The sequence below is a fragment of the Cotesia typhae genome, unplaced genomic scaffold, assembly GCF_013202065.1.
Source record: "Cotesia typhae breed Kobodo isofemale line unplaced genomic scaffold, CoteBio_Ctyphae contig_11, whole genome shotgun sequence".
Classification (NCBI taxonomy): domain Eukaryota; kingdom Metazoa; phylum Arthropoda; class Insecta; order Hymenoptera; family Braconidae; genus Cotesia; species Cotesia typhae.
In genome coordinates this window covers 1,755,177-1,772,665 of record NW_027423711.1, presented here as the reverse complement: position 1 = coordinate 1,772,665, position 17,489 = coordinate 1,755,177, and the positions used below count along the sequence as shown (strand labels likewise).

Genomic DNA, 17,489 nt, shown 5'->3' with positions numbered 1-17,489 from the left:
GTTTAAATAAATAAAATATTTAAATTGTAGAAATATAAAAAATTATAGACTAAAGTTTGTTTTAACTTTTACCACTGTTATTTCATTTCAAAGCGTGAAATTTAATGACACTGAAGTTGACAGATATTTTAAAAATTTTTTTAGAATTTTATAGCAATTTAATTATTATAAATAAATATCATTAAAAAGTTTCACATGTGAAAATTAATAAAAATTACAAGTGAAAATTTTTAGAAGCATTTTTTTATTATAATTGATTTGTTAAAAAAATTTTTAAAATTGACAGCTCACCGCTAACTTCAGTATGATGGAATTTAAATTTTCTAATGAGAAAAGTAGTAGGTAATTTTAATGACATTAAAGTTAGCTGTCACTTGACACTTTTTTAAATTTCTTTAACAAAAAAATTTGTTCCAAAAAATTATTTTTAAAAAAATGCATTTATAGTTTTTTAAAATTTCTAAAAGTCAATTTTTTTTATAAATTTTTTTTGCCATAATTTATTTTTTTTTTAATTCTTAAAATTATTAAATATATTCTAAATTAATTTTCATAAAAAAAATTTTAATGATTCTTTTCTAAATTATTTCTATAAAAAAAATTCTTGAGTGTATTATTAATTAACAGTCACAAAAATAAATAATTATAATAAAGTCAAAAATGTTATTGTTAATGTACATTGAAAATAAAACATCGTTTTGTAATTAGAATTTACATACTTATGAAAACAATAATTTTCTGGTATCAGCTGTTTTAAAATAGTATTACAAAATAAAAGGCCCGTACAAAAAATTTTTAACACTTAAATAAAGCATTAATAAATATTAATTCTCAACATAAAAACTTTTTTTATAGTTTATTAGCAAAAAGGATCCATTAAAATTTATGCTACTGAAGTTAGTTGTCAGCTGTCAATTTAAAAAAATTTATAACAAATCAATTATAATAAAAAAATGCTTCAAAAAATTCTCACTTGTGATTTTTATTGATTTTCACATATGGAATTTTTTTATAATAATTTAATTGCTATAAAATTCTAAAAAAATTTTTAATGTATGTCAACTTCAGTGTCATTAAAATTTTTGATTTACGCGGGAAATTTCAAAATCCTCCAATTAAGTAAGTAGTTTAAATATTATAATTATCGTATTTAAAATTAAGCATAATTATGGTAAAATTTTGATTCAATAATAATTAATATTAAATATTTAACAAAATAAATTACTTAGGAACAACTAGTAAATAAAAAAAAGTTATGAATTTTTTATTAAACTAGAAATTCAAATTGCGCGCATACGCGCGCGCTCTAATCAAACCAATAAGGAATCAGGGTCCATGTTTTCGATACTAAGCTAACTTCATTGTACCATCAATTTTAGTATAGAGGACTACCAGTCAGCCATTTTGTATAATTACGCCATCTGTAAGTGTAGGAAGAAATTAAAAATAAAACCATCTTGTCTCATTTATTTTTCATAGGTTGTTGACACGGGCTTACTGCCTTCCAGCCGGTTGTGTGAAGGTGTGTTTTTTGCTCGGCGAAAACGCGTAGCCGCAATTATTTATTAAAAAGTAATTGGTAGTGTAGCCGGTGTGATACTTAACGTCCTGGTAAATATATTTAAATAATCTCTTAAAGGTTTAACTCTCTCTATACTGTGAATTTAGTATCAAATCAGGTTGACAATAAATAAATTCGGCTTAAACATCAGCGTCTGTCACACAATACAATCGTGTGAAAAAAGAGCACGGGCGATTGTGGTGTACTAATATACACATACACATCACACATTAACGCACATGAAGAATGACGGGTAAAGAAAAAGATGGATAGATAGATCGAGTAAAATAAAGTAATGTACGTAGTCTATACTCCGTACACAAGTACCTAAGTACGTACTTTAACAAGAGTGAGCGAGTGAACGATAGTAGCCAGTAAAAAGTTTAAGAAGAAGACAACGTTGTCCAGAAGTTTAAGATAAAGAAAACGATAGATTGTATGTTTTAGTGTCACGGCATTCTCTCTCTCTTATTACTCACACCGATCAAAACTCGTGTAAATTTTTATTTTGTAAAAATATCTATTAATATATTCAATTTCAATAAATACATTTTACTTATTTATACTTGTATGTTGTGTTCATAGTTTGCATACATGTAACATAAGACAACGTGTAAAAAATTTTTTGTTGATATTTTTAAATTTAAACAGGTAAACTCAAGACTGTCATCAGAATGTTTCAGTAAGCTGAAACTGTAGTAACTGATACGAGAAGAATTTGTAAAAAAAATCTATACCTCGAGGACGGCGGTCTTAAAATATTTATTCAATTCAACTAGACTCAGGAAGCGGTGACAAATTGTCTCCGACGTTTAACGCCGGAGAAATGCTTTTCTGCACATGGTGACATCGCTGGTAAGAAAATTTATAATTATTATTATCATCATATATTTTTTATTTTTATTTTTGTTACGTTGCTTCAACATTAATATTTATATAAATATTGCATATCCCTTTAGGACTTTCTATTTAATATATTTAGAATATATAATATATATAACATGTATAACATGTATAATTATTTAATGCTTCGTTGCACACGTACACGACCATCTCCTTTGTTCCTCCTCAACAACTGTGACTTCATATGTTACTCCAAGTGCTCGGTAACTCGAATAAGGCCGAAAAAAAAAAATGATCAAGAACGAGGAAAATGTTTAAAATTTGTTCACATGTTCTAACAGTTAACTACGGGTTTCTACGAGTAGCAAGTTGAAACCAAACCATCCACTGATTTATATCTCTCATATTCTTAATTTTTTATTCTCAACAAGTTGAGTCTTAGTTGGTTTGTTTTTTACTTGACTTATTTTGTTAAATTAAACGCGGCCTTGAATTTAACGGTCAATGGCCCGCACTGTCACCATTGGAATGCTATTTATATTTTCATAATTACAATGGTCTAATCTTGGTAATTAGTATCATTTTTCTTCGTCTCTAATCAGACATGTAGCTTTCATAAGTCATTATCATTATGATAATCATAGTCAAAGACGTAGTTAGCCATGATTATAATAATAATCATAATCATAATCATAATCATGGTGAATAATGTAAAGCATACACACACAATTTGTACTATTTTAAAATTGTTACATTTATATTTCCCCTCTCTTTATTGACTGTGTATATATTATATTATAAATACATAAATTTATTCGTGGCTGTTGTGAATTTTACGATTTGAATTACGATAAAGAAAAAATAATTACCTGGCCTGGGACAGTTATTGCTGATAAGCACTCGATAAATAATACGAGAAGAATAAACTTGTGATAATTTTAGTGGTATTGATGATTGATAGCGAGCTAGCGTGTTGTTAAAATCATAATTATAAAATATAAATAATAAGTTAATTAATTAGATAGTTGATTCAGTAATTAGATAATAAAATAAGTTGTACTTATAATAATGAAAGTATTTAAATAGATTATCGATATTCACTGGCAATTTCACGCATATTAAATCTAATGTATTTAATTAGATTTTTATAAGGAATAAATTACACAGTTATTTAGTATTCAGATCAGCGACCAAGAAAAGACTCGTGAAGATATTTTTTCATTGTTTAAAACTACAAGTAATTCAGTCTTTATTTATTACAGTTTTGTGTATATAAAACCTCCGGTTAATTATCATACATTTATTTATTTACACGCTTAGTATTTAAATTATAGAATTGAATAATTCCTTTTTTTTTTTTTTTTTTTTTTTTTTTTAAATTTAAAAGTTAGTTAATTTTTAATTCTATTGATTTTAAAGGAAATCATCTGGAAAGTCATGAGTATTCATAAAAAATTATTTTCATATTAAAGCTCGTAAAATTATTATTAAAAATCGATTGAAGTTTTAAATGAAAGTAAAAGCTGGTGATGATCTGGAAAATTTAGTAATAGCTCTTTATGCTTTCAAGATTATTGGTAATTTCTAGAATAAATTTCAGTCACCGCTTTCCATATTATATTTGAAAATTTCTCTTTTAAAATAAAACTTAATTTCAATAATAAATTACTCTTAAAAGTCGATAAAATTTCAAAGACTGTCAGTAATTGATGATGACTTGTTCTTATTGTTTAATCCGGGATTTTAATTATCTAGTCTAGAGTGTAGAGTGCAATCTATTAGGCGTCTGACGGGCGAATTAGCAAAAGAGCAGTAGATGATGATAAAGACAGTAGTTTGAGTGGTATATATATTAGCATAGTAGTTGTGATAATGTATGAATATATATCTATATGGATGGAAAAGGATATTACGGGGAAAATGAGACAAAAAAAGCCGGTAATAGAGAAAACGAGAGTACAGAATAGGAAATTTCAGTTTAGTCTTCCTGGCTCTTCGGGGCTGGTGGATTGTAGCGCTCGCTCAAGTTCAGACACACAAACCAGGATTCAAGTATTGATTGCAGGAGAAGCACAGCCTGATAGAGTAGAGTGGTGTGCGGTGAAACGGTGAACGGTGGATGGTGGATGAAGGAGTGTAGTAAAATATAGGAGTACAGTAGAATAGAGAGAATGTATAGAATGATCAGTACCGAGAGACAGAGTCGAGTATAACAGTTAAGTCCAGACTACAGGCTACCGGCTTCGTCACGTGTACGTGTTAATACACACCTAGATTTTTATTTCATTTTAATTCTCTTTTTCCAATGTAACGCTGTTTTTATTATTTTAGAGATTAGAGATCCTTTCCTCGTTCTTATATTTTGTATTATATCTCAGCTAGTTGATTTTTTCTTTAAAATCATTACACAGTATTTGTCAGTCTGTAAGTTACTTTTCCCTTGAGCTACTTTTTTTTTCACTAGTCAGATGCCTTAAACCGGCCTCTCACTCACTCATTTCTTTGGTGTTTATCGAGAATATTAATAGACTAGTGTGTGGTACGATCAATAAATAACGCAATCAGCACGTGCACGAAAGAACTATAAAAGCATGCACTTAACAGTGTATCATGATTTTTTTTTTTTTTTTATAAAAATTAAATTTTTCAATTCAGGAGCTGAAAAATTAAATTTGAAATGTTGTTATTAAAATTTTTTTTTTTTAATTTTCTTGCTAAGTATTTAAATTGGCTTTGGTAGAGTGACAGTAGATATTTTTAAAAAATGTAAAAAAAAAAAAATCATGACAGTAGAACTGGACAGTTGAGGAGGAATCCAGGTATGGTCGATACCCTGCGCTATCTCTCCCTCTCCATCGTATTTCGGAAGTTGCTCCTATCGGCGATACGTTTACAACGTGTCATAAAAAGTATCACGAGATCGTATAACCAGCAGAGACTCGAGAAGAAGACGAAGGAGGTGGAGGCGGATGCAGAGACAGAGACTGAGACGGAGACCGATGACGCAAAAGGATTAGATGTAAAGCTAAAGAAGAAGCTGAAGAGAATGACAACGATTGAGGAAAAAAAACGGGTTGCCGGGTCCAAGGTGTCGGCGATTGCGAATATATTCCAGTCAAAGCCACAGCACGAGGGACTTGCCCATCATCATCGACCCACGACAATTCACCCGGAGGGTGGATTCAAGGAGCCACCGGCGCCTCTCTCTGATTCTCCAACTCAAGTGACTGTTGTTAGGACTGAGAGCCATGTCGCGAGGTTTAACAATGCACGAGCTTTGTTTGAAAAGCTTGGTGAGGAAAACAAGACCAATCGACCGTGAGTAATATTTTACATTGAAACTATTTTTAAAAAAAAGTATAAAATTACTCTTGATATTATTATTATTTATTTATTTTCATTCATTTCTGAGATACCAGTATGGTGATTAGATTATTCATGTCGATGCCCTAATTTCAAAATATCGTAATCCGGGAAAATTTAATCTAATAAGAGATACTAGAAATTGATTAATTTATCATTTTAATAGGAGATACGACATTTAGTAGAACTAGTTTTTAAAAATAATTAATTAATGTTGTTTTTATCAAAATAAATCTAAATTGTAGTAATGATCAATAACTGCCGTAAAGAAGTCCATGTTCCTAATTTTGTGGATACGAAATTTGAAACTAGGCGCTCAAGTTTTTTTTAGATCATACTTGTAAAAAAAAAAAAAAATTTTATTTTATACTTTGTCGGATATTTTTTTGATGTTTTAATTTGAATCAAAATAATTTAAAGTCGCATCTTAAACAGGAAGAGAAAAGAATTATTTATTGTCGAAATGTCGCGATAAGGAGCGTCAAAAGTCATTTTTTTTATTCTATATTACTTTTTATTTCTTGAATTTACATTGTTTAAGCTAATGAAATTCACATTATTAAAACAACTTGTTTGTTAATTGCTAATAAGTATCTTGCTTCGTACTATGACACATTTTACCGTCACAAATGTCGAGTCGTACATTTGTGTCAATATTTCTAAATTGAATTTGAAGAAAAAAAATATCGACAATTTGCATTTTAATACAACATAAAGACAGGTGTAATTATGAATCATTAAAAAATGGGTTTTTGTTGCTGAGATAAATGTTTTTAAAAATCAAAATTTTTTTTCATTAATTTTTATAAACTATAATTTAATTAATATGAATTGAAATTTTATTAAAATATAATTGCTGCCATTATGTTTGAAAAATTTTAATTTTAATCTAATTATTTATTTACGTTAAAGTTGGTAAAAATAAATTTTATTAATCAATAATTTTTTTTCAGAGTTACAAAGCCAACAAATTTTCATGGATTAAGATCAAGATCTAGTTCAGCAAATTCTGGATCAGGCTGTACATCACCAGCACGATCACCGCGTCCCACATCACCTTCGCCACCTGGCAGTTGTCGTGATCATTTAAGTAATTGGAGTGCCAGTGTACCGGCATTAAATGCCGAGCGTCACTTCGAAAATGGGCATCATGCCGTGGATAATCTCAATGCTGCTCAGCGAATCAAGCCACGTGTCGGAGTCGCGTTAAAATTCGAAAAGAATTTTCATGGCAAAGAAAATCGGCGTGATGAGAAACAACTAGCAGAGAAACCGGAGAAACCGGAAAGACGGTTAAATTCTAAAGAATTGATTGAGAAACAAAAAAATTGGACGAGTCATTTCTCTAAAACACGACCTAGTCGTTATAATTCTGACCCAAATAGATCTATCGTACAGACCTCGATACAAAATCAAAATTCAAAGAGACTGATTGGTGATAACCCTGTTGACCCATCAATAGAGTCGGATTATCAGGAAATTGACTTTAAAAAATCTCCGGAACCATGTCCTGCCACGAGATCTGCAAGTTTTTGTACGTCAAGACCTTCACCGGCAATGTCACCACCACCACCGTTACCGCCTACACGGAATTCGTCAGCCATGAAGAAAGAGCGACCCGTGAGCTTCGCTGCTACGAGTCCCACGGGATCAGATTCGCCCATGAGCCCCGAGTACGCTACAGTAAACAAATCTTTCGACACGTCACCGACTATCCCTGAGTACGCGGTCGTACAGAAGGGAGTTAATGCTAAGCAGCCACCCAAATCTAACGAACCAATGCCTGAGTATGCGACGGTACAAAAACCATTGGGAGCTAAGAAAATAGTTTTAGACACATCGTCTAAATTGACTCCTAAAGACAACTGTAAGGAAGTCAGCAGTCCTTTATCGAGGAGTATCAATTCTAGTCCTACACGTCAACCTCTTCCATGTCCTCGAGAGTTGTCTAAAGAATCTTCTTCATCGAGTCCCGAACATGATGAAGAAATCAGGAATCAAAAGCACGATCTGTTGGAGGTTGACGATTACCCGATTCTTCCGGTGAGTCCTCTGCGTGCTCCACCGAAAACATCCGAATGGCGGAATGTATGGCTAGCTAAAAACGAAGAGATTCTCAAGAATGTTGCCGAATTAAAGCCGACAATTACAACAGCAACATCATCAACAACAACAACAACAACAACAACAACAACAACAACAACAACAATGGTAACAACAGCAATTGCCGCTGAGATAATTGAACGCACAAGTTCTCGATCGGACTGGGCGAAACCTCATACCGAAATTGCCGAGTCAAAGCGTGCCAGGTCACCGGAAAACGAATTACGTCCACCATCAGCGACCGATAGCGCTTCGTCAAGTATGAGTTCACCCAGTTCACCATCCAAAGATAGCAAAGAAGAGAAAGCTGAGAAAGAATTACCGGAAAAGCTTCAATATGGTAATTAATTATTTTTATTTATTTAAGTTTTATTAATATAATAGTTAGAAATTATTCAAAGGAGTATTACTAATTTATTATTATTAATAGAGATGCAGAATGAGAATTACGACATGTAATTAAATTTATTGTTGTTAAGCAGAAAAGTGATTAAGAGTTTATCTGTGAATGACACCCACGCAAAAGTTCAATGGCAATGGATTTAATCTAAAAATACTATGTCTCGACTGTTGGTCGTCGCGTTTACCACCACCTCGTGTGACTTAAACTTTTTTGGACGCGTGCCAGTTTAAAATTTACCGAGTAAAGAGAAGGTAAAAGTTAAATATCCGAATAAACCATTACGTACACTCTATATGATTTTCATGTTCATAGATTTGAAAAACTTTCCCCTTCTCTTTAATAATAATAATAATAATAATAATAATAATAATAATAATAATAATAATAATAATAATAATAATAATAATAATAATAATAATAATAATAATAATAATAATAATAATAATAATAATAATAATAATAGCTGTTCTTTAGTATTTGTATAATATTTTTTAGGATACTCACTCGCGATCCATTAGTTTTTTTTTTCTTCCTCTTCTATCATAATCATCGATATCCTCATCTTCATCTTAATCTCTAGCTTCTTCACTACCACTACCACTATCATCTTATTCTTGTCTCAGTACATCCTATTCGTTGGTGGGTCCTCCGTAATTTCGTTTTCGCCGGGGGATATATTATTAATAGAAATTAGTGTATGCGCACGTTCGGCGGTATTATCGGTACACGGGTCCGCGTGTATTTTTTACGTCGCGCTTTCACTCGTTAACTCGTTCGCGCGTTGACCGTCAAAGGCAAACGCATTACGCGTATCTAACGTGTTAAAGTACCCTCGAGTGAGCACACTGTGAAACGATCGACAACTACAGATTACTTTAATGGTGTTGAGAAGATAATTCAATGATTTAAATCTTGAATGTTAGAGAGCTTAGCTTTAAAAGCTTGTACGATGATATTTGTAGACTCACTGAGTGCTTTACTATTTTTAAATGTATTATTAGTTTTAGTTTCTTCGTCTACATCTGCCTCTTTTTATTCTTATTATTTTAATATATTAATCTCTCATATTTTAAAACTTTGGTAGTATTTTTATATTAAAATAAAAACAAACAAACTTGAATTCAATGGGTCTCTAAATAACATAGCAAATAGTTGGTTATTAAAAAGAGTTAGGTAATTGTTCATTAAAACGGCGCGACGAAGTAATTATTGGCGACCTCGCAGAACCATATGCCTTCGTCTCTTCTGCATCGACTGTCGAGGTAGCATTATAAAACTATATTAATAATTTCCAATAATAAATAAATTATAAATATAAACATAATATAAATCTTTAAATTCTCTCACTTTTTCTCTCATGCTCTCCAATATTTTTATTTTTATTTTTATAATTTCAAGGACGCAACAGCTATGACCTGGAGACGGAGGCTAATGACAAACCAAGTGTCTACACAGAGGTGGTACGTGATGAGGAGGAAGAAGAGGAAGAGGTAGGAAGTGCAGAGAAATTTGTAGAGACTGATGCTGCAACTGTTGTACGGCGGTCTCATGTGAGGATGGATCTACCCGCCGCCGGGTTGGGACAACGTCCACCCTCTGTAATAAGTTCTGATCAAGAGTTTCCACCGTTAGAGCATAAGGATATACCAGTACCATCACCCTATGCAAAACGCTTACAGCAACAGCAGCAACAGCAAGATAATAAACCACAGCCTCAACCAAAACCAGAATTACTTCACCAGAGTGTTAAATTAAATACCGAGCAAAAAGATAAATCAAAATTCAGTGCTGAGGCTAATTCTGTGGTGATTGAAGAACAGCCGGCACGCAAAACATCGTCGCGTGTTATTAGTGTTAAAAATGCTTTAGAAAAAGAAAAACAATTTTTGAATGAAAAACAGTGCCAAAAAACTATTTCAAACGCTAAAAATGATCAAATAAAAATGTCGATGAGAGAAAAAGAAAAATTAGTTGCAACAATGGGAGCTAATAAAGATGATGTTATTGTTGTTGAGAAACGCTCTAGTTTTGTCGAACTTGAAAAGCCAATAAATCAATCCTCAAGTCTTTCCGCCAATCAATTTACTAGTAATTCATCTGACCGAGTTGATAGTAGCAAAGTTGATAGTAAAATACATAATATTTCTATGACAAATAATAATTCATTGACCAATACTTGTTCAAATGTTGGTTCTGCAGCGGCAAGTGTTGATGTTACTGATAAAGTGTCACTCGCTGAAGATGCCGAGCAAATACAAACAACGTGGGAACTTGAGAAACAGAAGGCCGATCAATTGGCAGCATTGAGATCCGTCGAAATAAATAATGATCAGACAGTATCTAAAGTATCTATTAAAACTCATTCACTTGTATCGGCGGTGGTTGCTCAATTTCAATCTAAAGATAATATTATTAATAATACTACTTCTATTACTGATATTCATAAACATGAATCGGAAAATAGTTTTAATGAAGACACCGATTCAAGTGAATCTAAGACTGTCACTAATTTGGACGAGAAAAAACATCACACACCAGAATTAATTAACACTAATCAAGTGAATAATAAAAAGTTTGAAACTCCAGTGACAAAAGGTGTCCCATCAGCGTCAAATATTGTGACACCAGACACAATGACGGCTGATGAAGCGGAAAATCTTTTGAGTTCGCGGATACTTGAAAAAAAAATCCGTCAAGGATCTGCGTTATTGTCAGATGAGGAGGCACAGGAAATAGCTAGGTTACTGTCTCCAGCGGCAGTTGATCCGTCTGCGGTAACTAGTGCTCCTGAAGAAAAAATAATAGAAAAAGAGAAGGAAAAAGAGCCAGAACGAGAAAGAGATAATAAAGAAAAAGAAGATTTGGATAACACGCCGGACTGGTTGTCAGATGTACTATCGGCACCAGATACTAGTTTAATTAATAGTACTGCTCAGGACTACAGTTTTTCGCAACGCTCGCGCAGTGATTTAACAATAGACTCACTGACGGAAAGTCAAATTGGCTCTGTAACTGGCAGCGAAAGTGGGCTTCTCGGTTCTGTTAGCAGTTTGAATGACACTCATGAGGCTAATGATGACACGGAGACTGAACAGCGTGATGAAGTGACACCAGTGCCGGGTAGAATAATCCTTGTAGAAGATGGAAAGCATTTTTATGAGGATGGACACTTTTGGATGGAAGTTGAAGGCCTCCCAGACTCAGACGACGAAGACTTGGGACCAGTTGCTGTTAAAAAGAGTGGCAAGGTTTCGTTTGACACACGTCCGATGCGAATATATTCGACGCATTCTGTCAATGAGTATGATCGTCGTAACGAGGATGTCGATCCCGTGGCTGCTAGTGCTGAGTACGAGTTGGAAAAACGTGTTGAAAAGATGGAGGTAAGCTTGTAGATGTTACATCTATTGGTATAATATACCTGTTGATACCCCACGTTCTAATATGTCGTATCCCATAAAATTTGATAACTTGATTTTAAAAAAAAAATAAAACCATAATATTATGCATGTCATTAAAAATTGAAGGGTCAAATTGTATAATAGCTATTTTTGAATAAATATTTTCATATTTAATCAATGTTAAAAATGAATCGATTTTACCGCCTGCTTTGAAATTTTCTAAATGTAGAATATGACTTATTTAAACATGGGTATCGATATATACATTAATATAAGGTAAAAGCCCAAATTATTGACCGGGGTCTAAATATTGACGCCTTAAATTATTTTTAAATATATTTAATCATTTGTAACAAGAATAACTATTATATAAATTTTTATAAAATTCTAATTAATTAAAAAATTGAAAAAAATTACTGTCAGTTCAAAATATTAAATATTAATTATTAAAAAAAAAATAAAGTTAGCAGTAGCTCATCAAACCAGTTTATGAACGTTTATTTTCTTAACAACTTTGGTTAGAAAAGCATTTTTTTTAAAAGCCAAGTTTAAATTAATTTCTTCGTCTAACAATATGATCTTTTTTTTTTTTTAATTAACAATATATGAAATATTTATAAAATTAAGCAATCGAAATTAATTGTATGCTTTATAATATTTAAATAATTGGTGTCAATAATTAGTTCATAATTTTTAAATTATTAATAAAATGTTCCCGATGATGGTTTATCCTTGCTCGCAAAATTTTTCTTGACGACAACACCGGCCACCTTGAAATGAACCCGAGGTTCTTTTGAGGTGCTGAGGGAATATTGAAATCACTTTATTATTTTTAAGTTAAGCCATTAATAGTGAGTTTATTAAAAACAAAAAAAAAAAAAAATTCCAGGTGTTTCCAGTTGAATTAATGAAAGGTCCAGAGGGTCTTGGCTTGAGTATAATCGGTATGGGTGTAGGTGCCGATGCAGGTCTGGAAAAACTCGGTATATTTGTGAAGACAATCACGGAAAAAGGCGCGGCTGCACGCGAGGGAAGAATACAAGTAAACGATCAGATCGTTGAGGTTGACGGTAAATCATTAGTCGGCGTAACGCAAGCATATGCTGCTAAAGTACTGAGGAATACATCAGGTTTAGTCCGGTTTGTGATTGGCCGAGAGCGAGATCCTAAAAATTCTGAAGTTGCCATGTTAATACGACAAAGTCTCCAGGCGGATTTGGAGCGCGAGCAAGCTAATAATGCTACCAACAGGTAACGTAAGCTTTATTTTAGTTTCTTTCCTTTAAATTTTTCATCAAAATAATCTGAAATTATTCTTGTAGAAGACTGAATTTCTCAGATGCATCACCAGAAGGTCCTCAAAGAGAAGAACACACGCCTGACAGCACCAACAGAGCAGGAGGAATACCTGGTTCTCCGACGATGTCTTCTTGCTCGGAAGGCGAGCCACCTCACAGCCCAATAGAGAGTTATCTTTCTCCATCAAACAGAAGTCGTTCGCCGATTATCAGCTCTTCTGTAGGACACGCTACCACTCAAAATGATGTAGAAAGCCTGCGAGTTCTTCTACAAGAGGTATTTTTCTAATTTTTCAGACAACCGAATGCAAATAAATATTCAATGTGATTTAAGTTTATTATTAGTTTTTTTTTTTTTTTTTTATTTTACTATTCAGTAGATTCATTGAGCTTTTATTGTGAATATTTTATACTTTGTATGTTATTATTTGGTACAAAGACAATAGCCATAATCACGAATGAAAATTACTTAGTAATTAGTATAGTATATAGGTACACATAGCTGCACATGACTTATTTTTATTTTCCGTCAATAGTAAACGTAATTTATTTTATTTATTTTCAACGAATGGTTACGCGATGTTAGTTTATCTCGGGTTTTTGCTTATGCATTTGTGTGTGTTGTTGGTTGCTTGCAGACTCAATCTAAACTATCGATTGCCAATGAAGAAGTGGAAACGCTCAAGGCTAAGGTAAAGTTTAATCATCTTTCATTTACACTTTCTCTTTATTTATATTTTCCTCACATTTTTTCTTTTCTCATAAAATTATAAGAGTAGTTGTTTGATTCATTTGTTTTATAAATTATTTATTTAAAAAAAAAAAAAAATTGATGTAACAAATTATTTAGCTGGTAGAGTTGGAGAATAGCGGAGCTGGTAGTGAAGAATATGCTGCAAAATTACGAGAATCGAGACTAAGACTGCATGAATCCGAGAGAGCACTCGGTACCACCCGACAAGAGTTATCGGCAACTCGAGAAATGTTGTCGCAGTCGACAACACAGACGACGACGTTCCAACAAAAATACGCAAGGGCTAAGCGATTGGCGCGAGAGTTGAGAACTGATATTGCTGCGAGAGATGAATTTTATCAGCAATTACTTCAAGAGAAAGATACCGAATATAATGCGCTTGTCAAAACTCTCAAAGATCGGGTAAATTTATTATCTTTATTTATTTAATATATTTTTTTTTTACTTATTTGTATGTATGTATGTATGGATTAATCAATTTTGTGGTAATTAGGTTATTAAACTGGAGCTTGAACTGACGGAGACGCACACAAGGTTTGGTTTGCCTGTCCGATTACCGTATGACGGCTCGACTAAGGGAATAGTAACACCCCAATTATCGAGACGTCAATTACCACCACCTCCCTCTTCGGCAAGCTGCCAATTATCTGACACAGAAACTTCGGATCTGAGTAGCCCAGACGACGGAGATAAAACGGCAACTGTTGAACGAAAATTACCGCTACCGATCCCGATAAAGGAAGAATTAGATCGCGCGATTCCAGCACACCGTCTTCTAGATAATTCAGCCGGTAAAAATAAAGCAGAATTAGCGAGCAGAGGAGGTCTTGCTAATCGTCAATTGCCAAAACGGTCTGGTGGATTAAGTAACAGTAGTTCAGACTATGGGTTAGACGAGTCGGGAGATAATACAGATACTGAAGATTCGTCTAAAATTGGTGGGGTATCTCATGATACCAGCACAAGATCGACAATTGAGTCACTGAAGCAATCAAACTTAAGTTCTTATTCAAGCAGCTCTTCAATATGTTCTCAAAAAAGTAAACAGTATTTTGAATCAACCCACTCGACGATCCGTCAGCATAGCACAATAAGTTCTCAAGTACGAGCAATGACTGAACAAAGCTGGTCGGCATCGCAGAAAAGTTTGATTGGTCATCCGCCGTCCCTGGCTGAGCAGCTCAAAAAAGTATTAGCTGAAAGAGAAAGGCGACTAGGTGGTGATATGTCTTCATCACGCGAAAATTCTGGGGATTTTACGGACTTGAATAATCCCCACAGTGATCCAACAGCTGTGGGCCATCATCTCATTGAAGAAATCCGTCAGGCTGTTAATGAGGCGAGTCAACGGGTTAAAATTGTTTCGGTTCCAATGCCAGTAGGACCCGGTAACACGCCTTGGCATCACCAAGGCGGTTCACCATCCAGTTTATCATCCGGCGGATCTATAAGCCCGACAGCTATTGAGCCCAGTCCGTCCAAAATCGGCAGCGTCGACTCGGCTGAAGTTTGGATGCCTCCTAATCCCGGTGATTTTGGTCTAGATAAAAAAATATTCTGGCAAACTGCTTCCATCACTGATTGGTCTAAAGAACAGGTTTGTTATTAATAATGAAAAAATTTTTTTTTTATTTATAATTTAAAATAATTAATAATATTATTATAATTTTTGAAGGTTTGTCAATGGCTGACTGGGATTGGCTTAGATCGATTTACTTCACGTTTCACCGACAATGGAATCAACGGTAGTAGTCTCCTACGTTTAGAATCACGTGATTTAAAAACATTGGGAATTTTTGGAGATGAAAAGCAACACCTTAAGAGAAAACTCAAAGAATTGCGAGGTCAGGCTGAGCGTGAGCGTAAAGAGCGAAAAGAAATTGAGCGAGTAAGAAAAAAAGCCGAGAAAGCTGCACGAAAAAAATAAATTTGCTAATGAATTATTTAATTAATTAATTAATGATTATAATACTTTAACTGATGATGATAATAATAATAATAATTATAATTATAATTATAATAATCATAATAATTATTATTATTGTAATGATAATATTTATTATTATTGAAAGAACGAAAAAGCGCTCACTGTTTAATGTAATAACGCAATAATACTTGTGTATTATTTTTTTATAACTTTTTAGCTTGTTATTATCAAAATTTTTGTGCTACTCTCAGTGGTACCTTCACGACAGCTTCCCAGAGGTGGACGCCCAAGTATTTTTCGATTTATATATATAAATATATATAGATATTATTTTGTTTTTATTTTCCGTTTAGTTCCGTTCTATATTTTTGTAGTCATTTTCTTTTTTTTGCGACGATTAAAAAGTAAAAAGATTAAAATTTTACGAGTTTATCAGTCGATTAAAGTAGTTGTTGAAATTTATAATTATAATATTTTTGTATTTATCGTTATGAAGTTTACTTTGTCATTAACGTGGCTATTTAATTAATTTTGTTATGCTTGTTGATTACGTTTTCTTTTTCAATTTTTTTTTTCTTACGACCAATGAGCCATTTATTTTATAATAATTAGTTCTTATAACTATTTAACTTTATATTTTAACGGTAATGCACACATCGTCGCATGTTAATACTGCATGATTAAAATAATATTAATTATAGTTATAAAAATAATAGAACGTAAGATCATTATAATAAAAATTAATCTAACATGAAAACTATCAAGAATAATTAAACAAAATAATAACAATTATAAAGTAATTAAGAATTTCGTACCTAGGTATACATATACCAGATAAGTTTATTTATTTTTGACGACTAATTTCAAGATAATTATGGTATTATCATAGATAATAATCACAATTATAGTTCATTAATTATTAATTATTAATTTTTTTAACCATTATCACAAAAGTTGATGACAAAAATATATAAATGTGTTTTATTTGTGTTTTAAAAAATTAAAAAATATCAACGAAGAACCTCCTTGCTGCGGCTAAGCGTCGCCGATATAGTCGTTAATTTAGTGTGTATCAATTTGTAGAAGAAATTAATTATAATTAAAAAAAAATTCATTAACAAAATAACGAACGATTAAAAATGTATGAGTATACTTTGCGTTATTAAATTCATAATTTTTGCTCAAAGAATCCTCCATATCATATATACCGGATGAATAAATTATTTAATGCATTAATGTAAGCTTCCTTTGGTTTACTTTTCTCCTAGCACACATATTCAAGTACTTAATTAATTATTTAAAAATTCAATCGTTATTTTTACACGGTTCTAGACATTCCGCAACGAAATTACTTCTGAATGTCGGTGTTTGTTATTCAAATTAAAAAGATATTTTTCTTTGCATTTATTTCTATTTAATAGCTACTTGCAAGAAAAGCTTCTTAGAAATAAATTTACAAATTAAATTGTCAACTTGAGATGACCGGAGTCGATAATCGGCGTCTCTTATTAGAATAACATGAATCGTATTTATATTAATTGTAAGTTTGATTATAGTTCTCGGTGTTATATGTTATCCAGTCTTAACTTATTCAAATTTTATACAATAATTTATTAATTATTGTACAATGATTATTAATTCAATTAATAATTATTGAGAAGTAAAATAAATTTAATTACTGGATAACAAGATTAATGACGAGAAAAAAGCTACCGTGTAAATATATACATATGGATATATATATATATATATATATATATATATATATATATATATATATATATATATATATATATATATATATATATATAATATATATATATATATATATATATA

The 17,489-nt window shown here is 32.0% G+C and overlaps 1 protein-coding gene across 6 annotated transcripts; it reads left to right on the top strand.

Annotated features, from left to right (window-relative positions):
• The first annotated feature begins 1,472 nt into the window (after positions 1 to 1,472).
• Spn (protein phosphatase 1 regulatory subunit spinophilin) lies at positions 1,473 to 16,895 on the top strand. Of its 6 annotated transcripts, none has more exons than XM_074259180.1 (11): positions 1,473 to 1,611; positions 2,213 to 2,416; positions 5,340 to 5,722; positions 6,721 to 8,210; positions 9,672 to 11,656; positions 12,564 to 12,925; positions 12,997 to 13,249; positions 13,611 to 13,664; positions 13,823 to 14,128; positions 14,220 to 15,323; positions 15,402 to 16,895. In XM_074259180.1, exons 2-11 carry the CDS (start codon positions 2,402 to 2,404, stop codon positions 15,651 to 15,653), a joined length of 6,204 nt encoding a protein of 2,067 aa, XP_074115281.1. In that variant the 5' UTR covers positions 1,473 to 1,611; positions 2,213 to 2,401; the 3' UTR covers positions 15,654 to 16,895. The 6 variants fall into 6 exon arrangements, with proteins under 6 accessions (XP_074115281.1, XP_074115248.1, XP_074115291.1 ...); XM_074259147.1 differs by having other exon boundaries at positions 5,337 to 5,722; XM_074259172.1 differs by having other exon boundaries at positions 1,510 to 1,858; positions 5,337 to 5,722.
• The last annotated feature ends 594 nt before the right edge of the window (positions 16,896 to 17,489 follow it).

Coding starts and splice junctions, on each gene's coding strand:
- Spn (XM_074259147.1), top strand. Junction 11,657..12,563: donor AACGTGTTGAAAAGATGGAG/GTAAGCTTGTAG, acceptor AAAAAATTCCAG/GTGTTTCCAGTTGAATTAAT. Junction 14,129..14,219: donor TCAAAACTCTCAAAGATCGG/GTAAATTTATTA, acceptor TGTGGTAATTAG/GTTATTAAACTGGAGCTTGA.